The 21,698-nt window shown below is 38.7% G+C and overlaps 1 protein-coding gene across 1 annotated transcript in view; it reads right to left on the reverse strand.

Annotated features, from left to right (window-relative positions):
• Positions 1–20,843, reverse strand: part of LOC132380879 (acidic mammalian chitinase-like) — a 55,438-nt gene extending 34,595 nt beyond the window's left edge. Inside the window, exons 1-5 of the mRNA XM_059949797.1 lie at positions 20,828–20,843; positions 19,358–19,488; positions 16,695–16,809; positions 15,883–15,915; positions 15,352–15,556 (exon numbers count right to left, since the gene is read on the reverse strand). Of these exons, the coding sequence (XP_059805780.1) occupies positions 15,352–15,556; positions 15,883–15,915; positions 16,695–16,719 (263 nt within the window). The 5' untranslated portion in view covers positions 16,720–16,809; positions 19,358–19,488; positions 20,828–20,843. The remainder of the gene's footprint in view (positions 1–15,351; positions 15,557–15,882; positions 15,916–16,694; positions 16,810–19,357; positions 19,489–20,827) is intronic.
• Positions 20,844–21,698: the final 855 nt, after the last annotated feature.

The raw sequence follows: 21,698 nt of genomic DNA on the forward strand, positions 1-21,698 counted from the left end.
TTGACACGCTGCACGACCTGGCCCACCCGTCCATCAAGCTGGTAGTGGACAGATTCTTCTGGCATGGTTTGCGCAAACAGGTCGGACACTGGGCCAGGACCTGCGTAAACTGCCAGACCGCCAAGGTCCAGCGACACGTGAAGGCTACCCTCCAGCAGTTCCAGCCGACGCACAGGAGGTTCCAACACATCTACGTGGACGTTGTCGGCCCCCTGCCAGTCTCCCAGGGTGCCAGGTATATCTTTACCATGGTAGACAGGTTCATCAGATGGCCGGAAGCCGTACCGCTCGCAGACACGTCCACTGAGTCCTGTGCCAGGATGCTCATTGCAAACTGGATCTTTAGGTTTGGCCTCCCAATGGACATCACCTCCGACAGAGGGGTGCAGTTCATGTCTGGTTTGTGGACAGCACTGGCGCAGCTCCTGGGCGCCCAGCTGCATCACACCACAATATACCATCCCCAGTCCAACGGTTTGGTGGAGCGATTCCACCAGCATCTCAAGTCGGCCCTGATGGCACGCCTCAACTGGACAACTGAGCTTCCTTGGGTCCTACTGGGCATCCGCACAGCCCCCAAAGAGGACCTGGGCATCTCCTTGGCGGAATTGGTCTATGGCGCCCCCCCCCCAACAGTCCCAGGTGAGTCCGTACCAGAGGCCCGAGGTTCGGAAGAAACTCCAGCAGTGGTGCTAATGAGGCTGTGGGACAAGGTAGGGACCCTGGCGCCGGTCCCGAACTCCAGGCATTGTCCCATGCCATCCTTCACCCCTAAAGACCTCTAAGACTGTGAGTATGTTTTTGTTTGCAGAGGCATGCACAGGTCACCTCTACAGTGGCTGTACGAGGGACCCTTCAAGGTGATCCGGCACAATGGAACCCCGTGTGTTGTGGAGGTGGGTGGCCAGGAGGAGACTTTTACAGTGGACCACCTCAAACCGGCACACTTGGACATTGAGCAACCAGTGAGGGTACCTGCACCACACCAGCGAGGCTGGCCACCCAGGCAAGCCACACAGACCGGGGGATCTACTCCCTCGATGGACGTTTCTGGTGGGGGGGGGGGTTGGTGTGGCGGCCCGTACACATGGGACTCGAACCGCCATTGGGAGCCACGGGCAGACACATGGTAGTGTGTTTGGAACTACTCACTCGGGGTGGACCTCTCGGGGACAGTCTGACATCGTGTCTGCCCCGCGGGTCGCAGGAGTCCATGAGAGGGGAGATTTAAGCGTGAGGTTTTGAATCAGTAAAGGCATTCTGAGTTCAGCTCTCTTTGCCTCTGTGTGTTTCTTTAGTTGCGCATTGTGCACGACTACTGTCAATATTTAATCTCCCATAAATGCATACAAAGAAACTTATAAATAGATGCAATTGCAAAGGTGGTAGTCAAAGCTTCAACTTTCATAGGAGATTAAGTACCACCAAATACTATTGACAAACTTCTACAGATGCACTTTATAAAGTATGGCAATTGCAACGCAAAAAGAACATCAGAGATTGCAAAAAGCAGTGGGCCCAGTCCTTCACAGGCACAGCCCTCCCTGCCATTGACAGAAGTGATACCTCAAAAGGGCAGCATATATAATCAAGTAACCCGGCGCCCTTTTCTCATTATTATTGTCAGGGAGAGGTACAGAAGCTTTAAGTCACACCACCAGGTTCAGGAACAACTACTTTCCTACATCCTTAAGGTTCATGAACCTACTTCCACAACCTCATTCCTACCTCAGTAATGGAACAGTACAGACTACCTCTCATTACTATTAACATCTCTGATTGTGTCTTTTTTTTGCACAAATGTCTTGTTTTGCACAGTCTTTTTTCCCTCTCCACTGTCTTATATCTTTTGTGTTGCCTGAATCTTCATGTCTATGATGCTACTACATTCAGTCCTCCTTACCTGTGAGGATTGGTTCAGGGACCCCCCCCCCCCCCCCACCCCCAAGCGAATACCAAAATTTGCAGATGCTCAAGTCCATTATATAAAATGGCGTAGTATTTGCATATAACCTACACACATCCTCCCATATACTTTTATTCATCTCTAGATTACTTATAATACCTAGTACAATATAAATAGATGTTATACTGTAATGTTTAGGGAATGTTGCCAATAAAAAAAACTACTGTATGTGTTCCTCTCACTCACAACACAAGCAGCGAGCAAATGAGATGTGAGGCAAACAACGATCAAACAACGAATAAAACTTGTAATCATCTCTACATTACAGAACTTATAACACCTAATACAATGGAAATGCAATGTAAATAGTTGTTACACTGTCTTATTGACAAGAAAAAAAGATTGTCCATGTTCCTCTTGCTCACAACACAAGCAGCGAACAAATGAGATGCGAGGTGAACAATGATCGAACAATGAGTAAAACTTATAATACCTGTACAGTAGTTGTTACACTGTCTTGTTTTTGGAATAAGGACGCTTTGGAGGAGGCTCAATAATATTAAAGTCAGAAACTGTGGAGGTTGAGGGCTGAGGATCTTCAAGTGTTGAACGTCAAGACTTCAGAATTGCAGATACTTTAGTTAGAAACATTGTTATAGGAAGCTGTCTTCTTCTTCTTTGCACCATCAAACAAATCTTGCAGTGGTTGCAGGCATGTTGTTATCTCTCGGTTGACACGGAGGCTTCGTTTCATCAAAGGATCATAGTCGAGGATTGTATCCTTTAACACTTGAGCCTGTTGAAAACCTGCTGCAAATTTTTCAACTATCCAAATTGATGGCTCCGCCTCCTCTAAATCTTCGTCATCATCTTCTGTAGAGGCTTTCAGCAGATCTATGAGTTCCTCATTGGTAAGGGTTTGTCTGTGCTCTTCTATGTGTTCCTCAACGTCGTCCTCGATCATGTCAGAGAAGCCTTCCCCACCAACTTCCCTTGCAACATTCAGAATATCCCTGATTTCTGCATCAAAAGTGGGGAAGCCCCTGAAATCACTGACTGTCTCACTCCATAGTGGGTTCCAACATGCATTGACTGTCTCGGGCTTTATGGCATCTACAGCCTCTGCAATAAGCACAATTGCATCTGCAATTGTGAATTTCTTCCATAAATCCATGATGCTGCAGTCAGGGTTAGAATCAAGGGCAGCATGAATCCTCCCGAAGGTGAGGCGGGTGTAAGTTGCATTAATACACTAGATAATGCCTTGATCAAGTGGCTGAAGCAGTGACGTAGTGTTAGGCGGCAGGGATATCACTTCCACATTATCGTCAGCGAAGCAGAGAGATTGGGGATAGCCAGGAGCATTGTCAATTATGAGGAGAGCCCTGAATGGCAGCCCCATCTCTTTGAGGTATTTCTTGACCTCAGGAATGAAGCACTGGAGGAACCATTCCAAGAACAAGATCACCATCATCCAAGCCTTCTTGTGTTGCCAGTAGGCAATTTTTGCTTTTGTTCTTAAGGGCCCGGGGTTGTTTGCTCAGTAAACGAGTCCTGGCTTGATCATGTGACTGGCTGTGTTGCCACACAGCACCAGAGTAGGGTGATCTTTCCAGGCCTTGAACTCCAGGGCCTGCTGGGCACTCTTATGGATGTAGGTACGATTGGGCATCTTCTTCCAGAACAAGCCCGTTTCATCACAATTGAAGACTTGCTCTCGAAGATAGCCTTTCTCTTCTACGAGTTTCTTAAGCTCCTCTGGGAATGCTGCTGTGGCTTCGGCTTTAGCTGATGCAGATTCTCCCATGATCTTTACGTTCTTGAGGCTGTAGCGCTTTACATAGCCAGCCAGCCATCCCTTACTAGCCTTAAACTCTTTTCTCTCGCTCTCCTCAACCCCATCACAGTAGTGCTTATAGAAACTAAGAGCTTTTTCACATATAATTTGGCCATTGACAGGGATATGCTTCTGTGACATGTCCTCTAGCCACACATTTAATGATTACTCAGTCTTCACAAGCACTTTATCACAAACCAGAGAGACCATTTTTGCCGTTGTAGGGGCAGCAATTACACTTCCAAGAATTTCAGCTTCTTTCTGCTTTATTTTTTTAATATTATTTATTTATTAAATTTTAGACATTACAAAGAATAAATGTGGTAATAAAATAGTAAGAAAAGTAATATTGACCCTCCCCCTCCCCTTAACCCTCCCCCCTTAACCCTTATCTAAAGAAAGAAAAAAAAGGAAAGAAGAGAAAGATTGCCTGGATATCGGAGGATCCCCACATGCTCCATGGAATTCAAAATAATATTGATATTTATTTTTACTTTCCCCAATTACTATAATTTTATCTTCAAAGGACCTATGTATTTAATCCTATTTTTTGTAAGTATGGGAACCAAATTTTCAAAAATATATCATTTTCATTTCTTAGAATATTTTCAAGTGGAATACAACTATGTATTTCATTATTCCAACGATCCATAGTTAAATATAGATCAGATTTCCAAGTAACTGCGATAACTTTTTTGGCTACTGCTAATGCAATTTTTATAAATTTTTTCTGATACTTATTCAATTTAAGTTTTGTTATTGTCCCTTCAATATCTCCTAATAAAAATAATAATGGACTATGTGGGAGTTGTACTCCAATAATTTGTTCCAATAAAAGTCTTAACTTTATCCAAAATGGCTGAATTTTAAAACAAGACCAAGTAGAATATAAAAAAGTACCAATTTCTTGATTACATCGAAAACATTGGTCAGACATATTTGAATTTAATCTATTTATTTTCTGTGGTGTTATATATAATTGATGTAAAAAATTATTTTGTATTAATCTAAGTCGAACATTTATTGTATTTCTCATACTATTAGAACATAATCTTGACCAGTTTTTTCCATCAATTTTAACATTCAACTCAGATTCCCATTTTTGTTTTGATTTATGAATTCCTAATTTAATTGTCTACTTTTGAATCAAATTATACATACAAGATGTAAATTTTTAATTTTTCCTTTCTGGATTAATATTTCTATTTCACTAGGTTTTGGCATCAACATTGTTTGTCCCAACTTTTCTTGTATATAGGCTTTTAATTTAAAATAACAGAAAAGAGTGTTATTTGATATTTTATATTTATTTTTTAATTGATGAAACAACATCAATATACCTCCTTCAAAACAATCACCTATATATTTAATCCCCTTTTGGAACCAATTATGTAAAAGTCTATTATCCATTGTAAAAGTGATAAGCCTATTTTGAATTAAAGTTCTTTTTGCTAATAAAGATTTCTTTATCTCATCATCCATATTTACCTTATTCCATAAATCAATCAAGTGTCTTAATATAGGAGATTCTTTTTTTTCCCATATCCATTTGGATTCCAATTTATATATAAAAATCTTCTGGTATATTTTCTCCTGTCTTATCTAATTCAAGCTGGTTTTACTTCATCAAAAAAAGATGCAATAAATCTAAGTTGATTTGCTTTATAATAATTCTTAAAATTTGGAAGTTGTAACCCTCCTAAATCAAATTTACATGTCAATTTTTCCAATGATATTCTTGACATCTTTCCTTTCCAAAGAAATTTCCTTACATATTTATTCAGTTCTTGAAAAAACTTCTGAGGTAATTGTATTGGTAAAGTCTGAAATAAATATTGCAATCTAGGAAATATATTCATTTTTACAGCATTAACTCTACCTATTAATGTTATTGGTAACATCATCCATTTATCAAGATCCTCTTTTATTTTTTTCTAATAATGGCAAATAATTTTGTTTATATAAATTTTTTACATCATTATCAACTCTAATACCTAAATATTTTATCCCGTTTATTGACCATCTAAATTGAGTTGCTAATCGACATTGATTGTAATTTCCTTTGGTGAGGGGTAAAATTTCACTTTTATCCCAATTTACCTTATATTCTTCCAATCTAAAAGATAATCTTTGCAAAGGTTGCAATGGGTTTGTTAAGTAAATCAAAACATCATCAGCAAATAAATTAATCTTATATTCTTCTTGATTAACTCTAAAGCCCCCAATATCTGAATCTGTTCTAATTAATTCAGCTAATGGTTCTATTGCCAATACAAATAAAGCAGGCGATAATGGGCAGCCTTGTCTAGTTGACCTCGTTAAGCAAAATGGTGTTGAAATCTGACCATTTGTAACTACTTTAGCTTGAGGATTAGTATTTAAAATTTTAATCCATTGTATAAAAGATTTTCCTAACTCATATTTTTCCAATACCTTAAATAAAAAAATCCCATTCCTATCTATCAAATGCTTTTTCTGCATCCAAAGCAGCTGCCACACTCATTGCCTCTCTTTTTTGTGCCAAATGAATTATACTAAGTAACCGGGTTATATTATCTATTGATTGTCTATTTTTTATAAAACCTGTTTGATCCATATGTATTAATTTTGGTAAATATTTAGATATTCTATTAGATAATTTTTTTGCTAGTATTTTATAATCTGTATTCAACAAAGAAATAGGCCTATATGATGTTGGTTTTAAAGGATCTCTATCTTTTTTTGGCAATACAGTTATGATCGCTGTTAAAAAAGATTGTGGGTGTTTATGCATTCTTTCCACTTGGTGTATTAATTCCATAAAGGAGGAATTAATAAATCTTTAAATTCTTTATAAAACTCAGGAGGAAAACCATCTTCTCCTGGAGATTTATTACTCTAAAGTGATCCTAAAGCTTCTTCAACCTCTTTTAATATAAAATGCATATCTAATCCTTTCTGTTCTTCCAAATTTAATTTCGGAAGTTATTTGTGATAAAAATTTATCTATCTCAGCAATCTTATTTTTTGATTCTGATTGATATAGTTCAGTGTAAATTTTTTTTAAAGTTTCATTAATTTCTAAAGGCTTATAAGTAACCTTATTTACACTTGTTCTAATTGCATTTATTGTTTTAGAAACCTGTTTTCAACTGCCAAGCAAGAATTTTATGTGATCTTTCACCTAATTCGTAATATTTCTGTTTAGTTCTCATAATTACTTTTTCTGTACAATATGTCTGGAGTGTATTATATTGTAGTTTTTTATTAACAAGTTGTCCGTTTTTCTTCTGTCATATATCTTTGAGATTCTTTTTCTAACTTTATATCTTTTTCCAATTGATCTATTTCTGCTGCGTATTCCTTCTTAATTTTAGATGTATAACTTATAATCTGACCCCTTAAATATGCTTTCATCGCCTCCTATAATACAATTTTATCCTCAACTGAATGTAGATTTATATCCAAAAAAAATGAATTTGTTTTTTCATAAAATCACAAAAATCTTAATGTTTTAATAGAATTGAATTAAATCTCCATCTATAGATCGATTCCTCCTTATCCATCATTATCATTGTCATTATCAAGGGGAATGATCTGACAGTATTCTTGCTTTATATTCCACACTTTTCACTCTATCTTGAATATTTTTTGATAATAAAAAAAAGTCAATCCTTGAGTAAGTTTTATGTCTATTTGAATAAAATGAATAATCTCTTTCTCTTGGATTAATTTTTCTCCATATATCAATCAGGTTTAAATCTTTCATTAATGATAAAGTTAGTTTTGTTACTTTTGATTTTGTAGCAACTTTAGTTGACCTATCCAAAACTGGATCTAAACAAAAATTAAAATCTCCACCTATTAATATTTTATCATGTGCATCAGCCAATTTCAAAAAAACCTTGTATGAATTTTGCATCAGTTTCATTTGGTGCATAAATGTTCATAAAAGTCCATAATTCTGAAAAAATTTGACAATGTATAATCACATATCTCCCCCCAGAATCAATTTACATTTTGTATTTTGATTGGTAAAGATTCATTAACCAAAATTGCAACTCCTCTCAATTTTGAATTAAATGAAGCTGCAATAACATTTCCAACCCAATCTCTCTTTAATTTCTTATGTTCTGTTTCTGTTAAATTTGTTTCTTGTAAAAAAAGCTATATCTCCTTTCAATTTCTTAATATATGTTAAAACTCTTTTTCTTTTCACAGGTCCATTAATTCCATTAACATTAAGACTTAATAAATTAAATAAATTAATCATTCATAGTACCTTGGGAATTCTTTAAAATTCTCCATGTTGCTATGAGTCTCTCCCCAACCATCCAGGCAAAAAAGAAGAAAAATAGAAGAAAGATAACTAATATATAAGAAAAAAAAACCAAAATACCCCCCCACTAATGTTGCGAATAAAAAGAACACAACATTACCCCCCCCCCCATTTTACAGGTCATGGCAATCGCCATGATTGTACACGTGAAACTCGCAGCCATCGATCAGGAGCTCCTCCAGCTCCCCCGCAAAAAAAAAAAAATTAGTGAAGAAAAAAAAAACAAATAATTAATGTCTCTACTCCCCTATTTCATTACTTTTTACGAGGGAGCTGGATTCCCTACGTCATCACGTGATGTCCCCCCCTTTCTGCTTTATTGTGCAAGTACAAGATTCATTCTTACCGACCTTACCTCCCACTTCGGAATGTGACATGCCACTTTTCAAAAGATCTAATATTTCTACTTTCTCGGCGACAGATAGCACTTTACGCTCCCTCTTAGTCTCTGGGGAATTGGTTTGACCACCTAATTGCTTTTTAGGATCTATTTTTTTCCACAGGAACAAAGTAGCGCATGAACGAGAAGTGAGGCGAATAAAGCTTGTTCAAGTGCTGAAAGAGCACTTCTGGGTTTTCTCAATTCACGGTTGGTTGAATTTGCACATGCAGAACTCGCCGATAAGGAGGGCCGACTGTACAAGCAAGTTTTTCACTTTAGTTGTATCTCACTGTATCTGTGCACATGACAATAAATTTTGACCTTAATACTCAAAATTGAACACCTTATGGTTGGAACATTTGGATCCATGAGTTGAAATCCTATAATAAAAAATCTACTCCCTTTCCTGTGATGAAAGAAGCATTCCTCTGAGCAGAAAAAAATATTAATTCCTTTGACCTTCAGCTGTGCATGAGAAAATCCAAACTAAAAGTTCAATAAAACTTTCAGTAAAAATAAATGTAATGGCTTATGCACCGTGAAATCAATGATATCAAAACTGTGCCTCAATGACCATTTTATTGATCTGCAAATGAAGGGAGTGTAGCGATGTGCTACACACAGCGCTGAAATAACGACACGCAGTCAGTAAGTCATTTCGAGACAAGTTTATTCAAACTTCGCGGTGCTGGCATTTAATCCCTAGTGCCCACCCTCTCCGGGCAGAAATTACGTCAGAGGAGCATTACCAAAGTCTCCCCCCACGCGCTGGCTACTTGTGAGCCGGTTCGCCTGCGCAGAAAGTGGGTCGCCACAGGAGCAACAGAAAACTATAGTATAGGGTCATGTTGAATGTCAGGTTACAGGGTGTTTTCAAGCAATGCTAGCAGGACCAAACCAGGTTACAAAACTGTTCTGCAATGCCACAATGAAGGAATGTTCTTTACTCTTTTAGTGCCATAACCCCAGCAACAAACCAACTCATTCCAAACTGCATCCAAATTTATTACATGAAAGATGTGGAAGCTTTAGAGAAGGTGCAAAGGAGACTTACTAGGATACTGCCTAGATTAGAGAGCATGTCTTATGAGGAAAGGTTGTGTGAACTAGGGCTTTTCTTTCTGGAGCAAAGAAGAATGAGAGGCAACTTGATAGAGGTATACAAGATGATTTGAGGCATAGAGTGGACAGCCAGATACCTCTCCCCAGGATGGTAATGGTGATGGCGAGAGAACATTCTTTTAAGATGAGTTTAGGAGAAATGTCAGTTAAAACACAGGGAGTGCAAGTTCCTGGAATGCACTGATGGAGGTAAAGGTACATTAGGGACATTGGAGAGACTCTTAGGTAGGCAGGTGGAAGAAACAAAAATAGAGGGTTATGTAGAAGGGAAGGACAAGATTGATTGTAGATTAGGTTAAAAGGTCAACACAACACTGTGGACCAAAGGGCCTGTACTGTGCTGTATTATGTTCTGTCACTACCATTGTCCTTGTTATTTCAAAGAAGCTAGTGACCCAGATAGTAAGACAATGAATCAACAGAGTTGCAGATGTCTGATCTGTCTGTTAACCTTTGTTTTCATTGCTACAGCAAGATAATTGAAAATCTGGGAGAATAACTACTCTGAAGCAGTAATCCCAAAGTTATGACGTAGTAACTTCATAGGAGATAGGATCATAGGATCATAGGAGATTGGTGAGTAAAATCAGAGCTCATGGCATTGGGGGCAGGGTTTCAACATGGATAGAAAACTGGTTGGCAGATAGAAAGCAAAGGGTAGCAGTGAATGGGTGTTTCTCGGACTGGCTGGAGGTGACTAGTGGGATACCACAGGGCTCTGTATTGGGACCACAGCTCTTTACAATTTATGTCAACGATTTAGATGAGGGCATTGAAAACTATATCAGCAAGTTTGCTGACGATACTAATCTGGGTGGCAGTGTGACATGCGAAGAGGACGTTAGGAGAATACAGGGAGACTTGGATAGGCTGGGTGAGTGGGCAGATACTTGGCAGATGTCATTCAATGTGAATAAATGTGAAGTTATCCACTTTGGAAGCAGGAACAAGAGGGCGGAGTATTGTCTGAACGGTGTAGAGTTAGGTAAGGGAGAAATGCAAAGAGACCTAGGAGTCCTAGTTCACCAGTCAATGAAGGTGAATGAGCAAGTGCAACAGGCAGTGAAGAGGGCAAATGGAATGTTGGCCTTTGTTACAAGGGGAATTAAGTACAAGAGCAAGGATGTCCTTTTGCATTTGTACAGGGCCCTGGTGAGACCACACCTGGAATATTGTGTACAGTTTTGGTCTCCAGGTTTAAGGAAAGACAATCTGGCAATTGAGGAAGTGCAGCGTAGATTCACTAGGTTGATTCCTGGGATGGCAGGGCTGTCTTACGCAGAGAGATTGGAGAGATTGGTCTTGTACACGCTGGAATTGAGGAGATTGAGAGGGGATCTGATTGAAACGTTTAAGATAATTAAAGGATTTGATAGGATTGAGGCAGGAAATATGTTCCAGATGTTGGGAGAGTCCAGTACCAGAAGGCATGGATTGAGAATAAGAGGTCAGTTATTTAAAACAGAGTTGAGGAAGAGCTTCTTCTCCCAGAGAGTTGTGGAGGTGTGGAATGCACTGCCTTGGAAGACGGTGGAGGCCAATCCTCTGGATGCTTTCAAGAAGGAGCTAGATAGATATCTGATGGATAGGGGAATCAAGGGATATGGGGACAAGGCAGGGACTGGGTATTGATAGTGAATGATCAGCCATGATCTCAGAATGGCGGTGCAGACTCGAGGGGCCGAATGGTCTACTTCTGCACCTATTGTCTATTGACACTTTCTTTAATAACAATCTTTACATTAATAAAGACATTTCTATCATAGTCATCAGGTACACCATTCTGAGAATTCTGAGTACTCAACATTTGAGCCACAGGCAAATACTTTCAGCAAATACTCAAAAGACTTCCCTTGGAGTCTGTTCTTGCTCCAATTTAGTTTTTTTTTAGCAGTCATTATCCTACTATCACAGAAATAAATTTTTGCTGATATTAGACACAGGATTCCATCTGGATGAGAGAAATCTAAAGATTCACTATCTGAAGGAAGAAATTCTTACTCACATCAGACTGAAATGTGTTACCACTTATCTTGAGAAGATCCCTCCTGGTTTTCTATTTCCACACTATTAGAAACATTCTCTCAACATCTACCTGTCAAGCCCCCTCACGATTGCAGAATGCTTTGCACAGTGTTATCATTCTTGTAATTTAACTTTCTTATGCATGTTTTTGTTTTTACATACATCACATGTAATTGCTCACAGAAATTTCTCGCAAAATTACGGAGCCGTTGCCTCAGTATTTTTCTGGGAAATTCTTAGTTTCAGTGGCGAGTGTTACATTACTTGAATCTGGCTATCATCTTGGTTAATAGTTATCAATAAATTTTCTGTAATCAGTAGTCTGGTATGAGAAGACAACTTTACTCTAGTCTCTCTTTATCTCTCACCATGTTTTTTTCTTCCTTCCTCCCTCATCTTTGCTCCTGTAACACTTAATAAAACAGTCATAAGCAGCAACAAGTTTTAAGCCTCATTTTTGACTTACGGAAGAACCTTCGGATCGCAAAAGCATCAAGATCCAACACCAATTTCCAGCTGTAGGTAAGATGAGTCCTCCTATTCTCACATCTCCCATTTTGTTGCACATTCACTCCTTACAGGTACCTATTCAATTCTCTGAAAACCACAGTTGATTCTGCTCCACTACTTTCACTGACAGTGCATTACAAATCCTAGTGACTTGTTGCAAATATTTTCCTCATCTTAAGTTTTCTGTTGTCCATCACATTTAATGACTTGCAATTCTTTACACCTTCAGCAATAATCTCTACCTACAACGTGTATGATTTTAAATACCTCTCTCATATCCCCTCACAACCTCTTGCTTCAAGAAAAATCCTCAATTCCCTGTTCTATTCACAACTATATGGAGTTAGAACTATAGAACATTACAGCATAGAAACAGTTGTGCTGAACCATTTTTCTGCCCAGTCGTTATTTTAGTAAATTTCCTCTGCCCCCTCTGCAAAGCCTCTGTAGTTTTCTTTACGCAACACACACAAAATGCTGGTGGAACGCAGCAGGCCAGGCAGCATCTATAGGAAGAAGCACTGTTGACGTTTCGGGCCGAGACCCTTCGTTAGGAATAATTCTCTTAAAATCTCTTAAAGATAGATCTTTTATCTCTTACTATCTTTTATTTCAGTTAGTCCTGACGAAGGGTCTCGGCCCTGTGGTGAACTACATATACCTGTCTGGACACGCCCCCTGCTGACTGCTCCTGTGGCTCCTCCCACAGACCCCTGTATAAAGGCGATTGAGGCCTGAGCCCAGCCCCTCAGTCTCCAGGATGTAGTATGGTGGTCACTCACTGCTTGTTCCTTTTTCCAGTCAATAAAAGCCGATATCTCGCCTTTACGTCTCAGAGTGAGTTATTGATGGTGCATCAGGCCCAAAGTGTCGACAGTGCTTCTCCTTATAGATGCTGTCTGGCCTGCTGTGTTCCACCAGCATTTTGTGCGTGTTGCTTCAATTTCCAGCATCTGCAGATTTCCTCATGTTTGTAATTTTCTTTATATGTTTCCAATACATCATTTCATTTTAAAACAAAACCTCAAGAGATCAACACACAATCTGTTTAATATTTCTTCATAAAATAATCGTGTCATTCAGGAATTAATGCAGGTATCTTTTTTGTCCTGCCTCCAAGGCAAATATATCCCTTAAATTTGGCAGTCCAACCTGCATAGGTGTGGCCTCATTAGCATCCTGCACGATGTGGTGAAAAGGCCTTTCTTTTGCAACACACACGAAATGCTGGAGGAATTCAGCAGGCCAGGCAATATTATTAGAAAAGAGTAAATAATTGACATTTCAGGATGAAACTCTTAATTTTGCCTTCCTACATACTTGTTATAGCTGCACTGTAATTTCGTTTCTTGCATAAATACACAAGCATTTAATAAACTCAAACAATTATGTTTTGGTGTTTCATTCTTATCAATATGGGTATAATTTCTTCACATTGTACACCCTCTATCACAGCTTTCTTTCCAACCTATATGAAAATCAAAGAGCTACAGATGCTGAAAATATTATATAAAAAAACAGAAAATGCTGGAAACATTCAGCAGCAGAGGCAGTATCAGTGCAGGAAAAGTGAACATTTGAAGTCAAAGATTCTTCATCAGAACTGAGAAAGAGAGAAAACCAAGAAAAGATTTAAGTTGCCAAGTATTTTGGTAAAGGACAAATGTACCAAAGGAAATATCTGTGGTAGGATGAAACCAGGATTGCTTTAGGATTAGATGAGGCTGATGAGTTAATAGGGGAGCTGAGTGAGTACTAAAACATAAAAAAAGCTTCAAATGTTCAAAATGCAGGGATATTGGACATGGTAAATGTTATTGATAAGAGAAAAAAATACCTCCTACATAAACAAGAATTTTGATACCGATATAAAGAAAAAAGCTGAAGTTGTAGTATTTGGTACGGAGTTTATGAGGTTGAAATGTGACCAGTTGAGGTGCTGCTTCTTAAGCCTGTAGTTGGTTTAGTTATATAGTCACAGACAGTTGGTCAGGGTCGGAGCAGGATGGACAGATAAACTTGCAGGCAACAGGATTCTCAAAGTCTCTCTACACATCGTTTCTCCAACATCGAGGAAATCACATTCTGAATACCAAATACACAAAACTAGGCTGAAGGAATGCATCTCTGCTTTACTCATAAGGAACGTTTCAGTTCTTGATGATGGGAAGGACAAAAGTAAAAAAGACCAATGTTGAATCTCTTGCAGTCCATGGGAAAGAGCTGCAAGAAAGGGAGTAGTTGATAGGACCTGTTATAAATGGTTCTTTCAAACTGTTGAAAAGGAAGAGATAGGAAAGATGTGTCTACTGGTTGAATCTTGTTAAGGGTGGCTGAAATTGTACAGGATGATTGTGGAGTCTGGTGAGGTAGAAGGTGAACACCAGGGAAAAATCCAATTTTGTTCTGTCCAAAAGGAACACTCGATGAGCCAAATGGCCAAATTCTGTTCCTATGTCTTATGATAAGAGACAGGTGTTGGTAATAGTCATGGGTTCAGACAACTACAGTACAGAGTAAGCCACAGCTCAGGAAAAAGGAAGACACCTCAGAGGCAACTAATAGAAAGTAGATTTACAGGATTTTATCAACCCTCTCTTTTCTTTACGTTTTATTGTTAGCAAATTTCCATAGAAATACTTGTCCCTTCGTCTTAATACAGACTATAATTAGTCTAAATACATTACACTCACTAGTTTTCCAGTGTCTACCGAACTCAAAGAAAACTTCTCCAGAACCCTTTAAAAGGCATTTAGACAGTTACATGAATTGGAAAGGTCTGGAGGGATATGACCCACACATAGACATATGGAACTACATCAATTAGTCAATTTGGTCAGCACAGATCGGTTTGGCCGAAGGGCCTATGTCTGTGCTGTATAGTTCTATAACTTTTCTTAGTTTAAATATGATTTTCTTTTAGTAAAACTATTTTAATTTTATCATAATAATATGGTGATTTTTGAAACACTCTTTTGGACATACATATTTCTTTCTAAACTGTGGTGATCAATACTGGGAGTAATATTCCATGGTGGATAGTCAAAGGCCTAAGAAAATTGTATCCCTTCCGCTTTCATACTACATTTTTACTTATACAAGTCTAGGGTTCCATAGGGTTCACTCATGGCTCTCTCAACAAATCCAGCTGCTTCCAAGGATTTATGCAAATGAAAACACTATAGTCAGTAAATGACTATAGATTAAGAAAGTACTGAACTGCTGATGAACATATCCCCACTTTTTTGTACCTTTTCTTGTGACCGTTAAAAGTTTTATAAAAATCTACATCATTCTTCTCAGTAGCAACAACTTTATTTTCTTCATCAATGGCAGCAAATGCATAAATCAAATGGGTGCACGCAAAAGGATTAATATCCTCCGGTAAATACCGAGCAAATCCAGATCTGTATTGTGCCCAGTTTGTGAAATAACACGAAAGTATGTAAGTACTACCTATAAAATAAAAAAATAAAGCATCTTATAATAAAACAAGTAATTGATGTAATATTTAATGATTAAATGTAATCCTTTCTGTTTTACTAAAAGTGATATACATTTTATAGCAGCAATGAATTAAAACTTTACTAAATACCACTTATGTTTGTCATCGAAATTAACATTTTTGAAGTAGTTAAAATATTCAATTTCAAGAAATCTACAAACATACTTACAGCATAGTTTCTATTATGCTATTTGTTTAATAAGTTATCATTAACAAAAAGATTGCTGAGATATGATAACTAGCTGTTGCTTTTGCATTTAACAATAATGTGACTTACCCAACTGCAGTTGGGACAATATAAAGATCCCTGCTGGGAAAAAAAGTCAAACACTTATTTTATTGTTTTGACTTCTTCTAATATTAGACATGCATCTTATTTGTACATTGCCTTTAATATTTCATAAATGCACCATTTTCCAAGACTATATTCTATCCAGTAAAGAAAAATAGTTGAGAGTTCTTCTATAAATCACACACTGTTGTTCTTATCTTTGATCTTAAAGCATAATGATTCGTACAGTCAATCCATTCTGATAAATAATAATTGAGACAAATACAGAAAAGTAAATGGATACTTATAGCAAAGTCAAACACAAAAATAAATTATGGTCAAGATAAATGTACATAAAATTCTGTCAAAAATGGAAGGCTAAATAGCTGTAGGAAGGGGCCCAGGCATCCGACTATTTTGTAGAATAACATTAAGCCTATATGGATATGTAACTGGACGAGCTTCTAGAGGCCTTGACTAATAATGAACAGAATTTGAGTTCTAATCTTACTGTGGGAGTTTACTTAAAACAATCTTGAAAACAAAATTACTTTTAGTAAAAGGAATCATAAAGATTATTGGTTTTAGAAATCTCTATGGATTTCCAAAAGATTGGATGCTAATTTATCAGTTTTACAAATCTCTCCCCAGTCTACTCTACAAATGAAATCTAGATTTTTCTCTATTTGTCAATTTTGAAGGGTCCTGGTTCTAAAACATTAATTACTTCTTACACAGATGCTTTATGGATTTGTTCAGACAGTCTGCCTATGTATTGTTGAACAGTTTTTGAATAAATTGTTAAAACTTATACTTACCAAAAAGTTTAAGTATCATTTCCATACTTTGTTTAGTGTCTCTGTAGCTTTATGCTTCAAGTAATTGAGGGTGTTTTTGTAGTGCTGATGGAACTTTGCAATGCTTCCACATTACCTACAATATATAGTGATATGCTTATTAGTTTCATATAAGAACTCTGTGTTTTATTTCCCATAGTCAAGGTGCAGGGAGTATTATTAGTTTGTTTAAATCCTTTGCATAACTGCTTGGTGTTTTACTTTAAAGTGAAGCCTATTCTCAATTAACCTTATCTGACCAGTAATAATTGATTCAAATATCTAGGAACAGATATAAATTTATCACAGAAGAAAAGTGAAAAGTCACAAATGAAATGTTATTAAAATACCCAAAATGATATGTTTATATGTGTGATTTGTCACACGTACATCAAAGCATAGTGAAATGTGTTGCATCAATTGTGCTCAGTGGCCCTTGAGTGTCACCACGCTTCCAGCACTAATAAAGCATAACCACAATTGTTATAAAATTTAAAAATGGTATGGTTATAAGATTAGCTGCTTGTAATTGATATTTGCAGCACTTGTATATAATCAGAACCAATAATAACTATTAAAATTTTATCTCTATACATTAAGTTTTGAATTCTTAGCAGCTCCCCTTCTGAACATCTGATTGCATTCAGTTTCCTTCTGCTCACGTTACCCTGTTCTACATATCTCTCAACTATTTTACTGCTCCTTACTAACTCAACGTCCTGCTGTTTAACAATCAAACTCTATGCATCGGCTCTCTAAAGATCCAATGTGAAAATCCTAGTGCACTCTCTTGTTTCAGGGAATGTCTTCAATTTCCAGCATTATGTCTAAACAAAAAGCCTCCTCAAAATATGCCAAGTGATCCAAGCTCCAATCAGGTTATTAATTCAGATCATTTAATGAAACATTGAACTAGATATTAAACACCTGGTTTAAAAAGGGCCGAAGTTAAGAAATTTGTTGACTATTATTTTCCAATAGCACACGTAGGAACCCTAGGATTCGAGGATGACACAGTCACTATGATTTCCTGATCAAATTGCACCTCAAATATTGAATAGGTGACTGCCAATCATGTATCCCTTGTGCAAATGAAACATATTTGCATCAGGCATAATTAGGATGTTATTCATGTGCACTGATCCTTTACAGTGGCTGCAAGAATTTAGGTCACACTTTTTGAGGTAAACAAGCTACTGAGTTACAGGAACAAGTTGGGCAGGTTAGGACTTTATTCCTTGGAATGAAGAAATCCAGCGGGTGGTTTTATAGAAAGCATTAAAATTATCAGGGGCAGTCTTTTCCCAGAGAAGAGAATCAAAAACTAGAGAGCATAGGATAAAGCTGAAAAGTGAAAGATTTAAAAGTGACCCAAGGAGTAATTTCCTCATGTACAGAGTGATGCATGTATGGAATGAGCTCCCAGAGGAAGTGGTTGAAGCAGGTATAACAACAATATTTAATTTGTTAATTTGTATAACAATATTTAATAGTTTGACAGGTACATATACAGGAAAGGCTTAAAGGGATTTAGGCCAAACAGGACTAGATTAAATGGATAACTTGAATGACATGGATGAGTTGGATTAAAAGATCTAATTCCATGCTGCACTGCTCTTTGACTCTCTCTCTGCAGTCTCTTGTGTCTTTCATAGCTCTGGGATGCCCATTATCAGGCCAGATTCATACAGCAACGAAAAAGACCTTTTGGGTCAATTGTCCATTGCCAACCAAGATGCCTATCCAATCTAATCCCATTTACCAACATTTGGCCTCTAACTTTCAAAACCTTTCCTATCCACATACCTGTCTAACTGTATTTTAAAATTATTAAAGCTCCTTCAGCATCTTCCTTGGGAAGCTCATTCCACATATGGACCACCCACTGTGTAAAAAACCCCCGCAATTTCCTATTAATTCTCTCCCCTCTCACTTTAATTCCCCAAGCATATAAACCCTATCTATGCCCCCCATGGGATTATTATACACTTATGTAAGATTGCTTAAGTTTTCTACATTCCAAAGGAAAAGTGTTTTATCCCAGGGGTTCCTAACCTGGAGTCCACAGACCCTTTGCTTGATATTGGTATTGGTCCATGGTATAAAAAAGGTTGGGAACCCCTGCTCTAGCCTGTTCAACCTCTGACAATATTTCAGTCCTTTTGAGTTCTGCCAACAACCTTGAAAATCTTTTCTACACTCTTTCCAGTTTAATAACATCTTTCCTATAAGAGCATGCTGGGGAACCCAGCTGGTCATATGGCATATGTGGAAGAGGGAAGGGACTGGACAAGGAGAGGCAGGCTGGCAGGATAGAGTTGAGGTATGAGAAGACCAATTTAGTAGGGCAAGAGCAGGCGGAAACAATGGGCCTAACCAGAACAGCCCTGTTGTGGACCTTGGGTAAGTGGAAAGTGTGGGATTGAGGCTCTTATCAGACAGGAGGCTATGGAGGGGAGATCTCTCCTGAGAACTGCAACAGTGCAGGAGATGATGGCCTTGCATTTGTTACTGGGGTCACTGTCCAGGGTTAATTTTGAATACTCCAAGTGCAGCCTCATCAACATCTTGTAGAACACAACATCGCAAGTTTTATACTTTATACCCTTAACACTGAAAGCCAGCATGCCAAAAGCCTTACTCACCAATTTTACCTGTGACTGCACTTTCATGAAACCAGGTATCTGAACTCCAAAGGTCCGTTGGTTCTACAAACCTCTCCAGGGTCCAACCATTCAATGTGAAAATTCTATCTTGATTTGGCTTTCCAAAATGCCTAAAGATAAATAAATACCCAAAAAGAAATAGGTACATTGGTTTATCACTGTCACATGTGCCAAGTGGAAAACTCACACATACCATTCATACAGATCATTACGACAGCACATTGCAATAGTATGTTGCATTGCAAGTAGGGTGTGATTTATGCCAATGATCGGGGTTCAATTCCCACCACTGTCTGTAAGGAGTTTGTACATTCTCCCTGTGATCAAGTGGGTTTCCTCCCAAAGACAATGGCTAGGATTTCTAAGTTGTGATTGGCACCAGATGCATGACATTTGCCGGCTGCCCCCAGCACACCCTGGGACTGTGTTGGTCATTGATACAAACACTGCAGTTCGCTGTGTGTTTTGTTATTACTATGTGACATATAAAGCTAATTTTACATATTGTTCCTGCTCCACAGAAACATGCCTCTCTTAATTTTCCTCTCTAATGCAATCATCACCCTCCTGCCATCTTGAACCTTCTCCAAGAGGGTGACCATTTTTGATGCATCACATCACCAAAGACCTTCACCATCTGGGCTATGCCCTCTTCTCATTACTACCATCAGGGAGAAGGTACAGGAGCCTGAAGACCCACATTTGAAACTCAAATGTTTTAAAAAGCATTTCTTCCCCTCCCCCATCAGATATACAATACCTCACTATTTTAAAAAAAAATTCCAACTCATGGTAATGTATGTATTTGTATTGTACCGATACCGCAAAACAAGAAATTGCACGTCGTGTGTCAATTATAATAAAACTGCTTCTAATTTAGAATAAAGGTTTCGTCAGTCTTCAGGCTCGCTAACGACACTAAGGCTGTTTCTTGACAAACTATGTCCTTTTATTTCCACAACACACACAAAATGCTGGTGGAACACAGCAGGCCAGGCAGCATCTATAAGGATCCTGACGAAGGGTCTCGGCCCAAAACGTCGACAGTGCTTCTCCTTTGAGATGCTGCCTGGCCTGTGTTCCACCAGCATTTTGTGTGTGTGTTGTTTGAATTTTCAGAATTTGCAGATTTCCTCGTGTTTGCCTTATATTTTCACAATTGTTTTGGACCCTTGGTTCTGCGGTACATTTACAGGTCGAGAACCTCCAACAACCCATGCGACTCCTGGGAGAGGACTCATCACTGCCTGACATCTTTTAGAACTGAAGCAACGACACAGGCCCAGCATCACGCGGTGGCTTTTCGCCGATCCTAACCCCTGCCCCTTTGGCTCCGTGATGTGAAAATTTGGGTTTTCTAATGAATATCACTATTTAATCTGCTAGATACAGCAAGCCTCCCGGGCGCTTTCGCAACTCACTCTACGCCAGCCACTAACGAGCACCCACCCAGTGAGCGGACAACCACCTCCCGCCAAAACATAGCGCCTGCGCAGTGCCGAGAGCACGGACACGTGACCGCATCGCGGCCAATCAGGGCGAGGGCTGCACCGGCGTTGCGGGTTGTCATGCCGCCCTCCTGCCTTCCGGGACCGGGAGCTACAGCGGGGCAGGAGAAAACAGTGTGGTTGTGATGCTCTTTCGGGCTCCCTTCCTTTTAGATGTCCAGTTTCCCGAGAGCCTTTGGCGAAGCTCCATGGCTGCTGATGGCGGTTCTGTGCATAGTCCCTCTCTCATTCTGTAGGTGTCACCCCCTCACTGAGAGTGGCACCTCACCTCTTTACCTTCTCTAACTATTGGACAGATGCCACCCCTCGCTCACAGTGCCGCCTCATTAACCTCTGTGACTGTTGTACAGATGTTACCTCTCACTAACAGCGCCCTTTATGACACCCTTCTCAGAAGCATGTATAATACAACTTTGGTCACCCCGCAAGCATGTCTATAATGGCTGCAAATTGGACTGTTAGTTCATCTACCTTGCTGCAGATGTGGCGTGCGTTTCAAAATTCAAAGTAAATTTATTATCAAAGTAGATATATCACCATATACAACCCCAAGCTTCATTTTCTTACGGCCATACTCAAATCCAATAACCATAATAGAATTAATGAAAGACTGCACCGACTGGGAGTACAACCAGTTTGCAAAAGACAACCAACAGCAATACAAAAAGAAGGAAGAATATAAACAAATAAGCAATAAATATCAAGAATATGACATGAAGAGTGCATAGGCTGTGGGAACAGTTCAGTGAAGGGGCGAGTTCAGGAGCCTTATGATTGAGGGGCAATAACAGTTCCTGAACCTGTGAGTCCTG

Source organism: Hypanus sabinus, chromosome 25, assembly GCF_030144855.1.
Source record: "Hypanus sabinus isolate sHypSab1 chromosome 25, sHypSab1.hap1, whole genome shotgun sequence".
Lineage (NCBI taxonomy): Eukaryota > Metazoa > Chordata > Chondrichthyes > Myliobatiformes > Dasyatidae > Hypanus > Hypanus sabinus.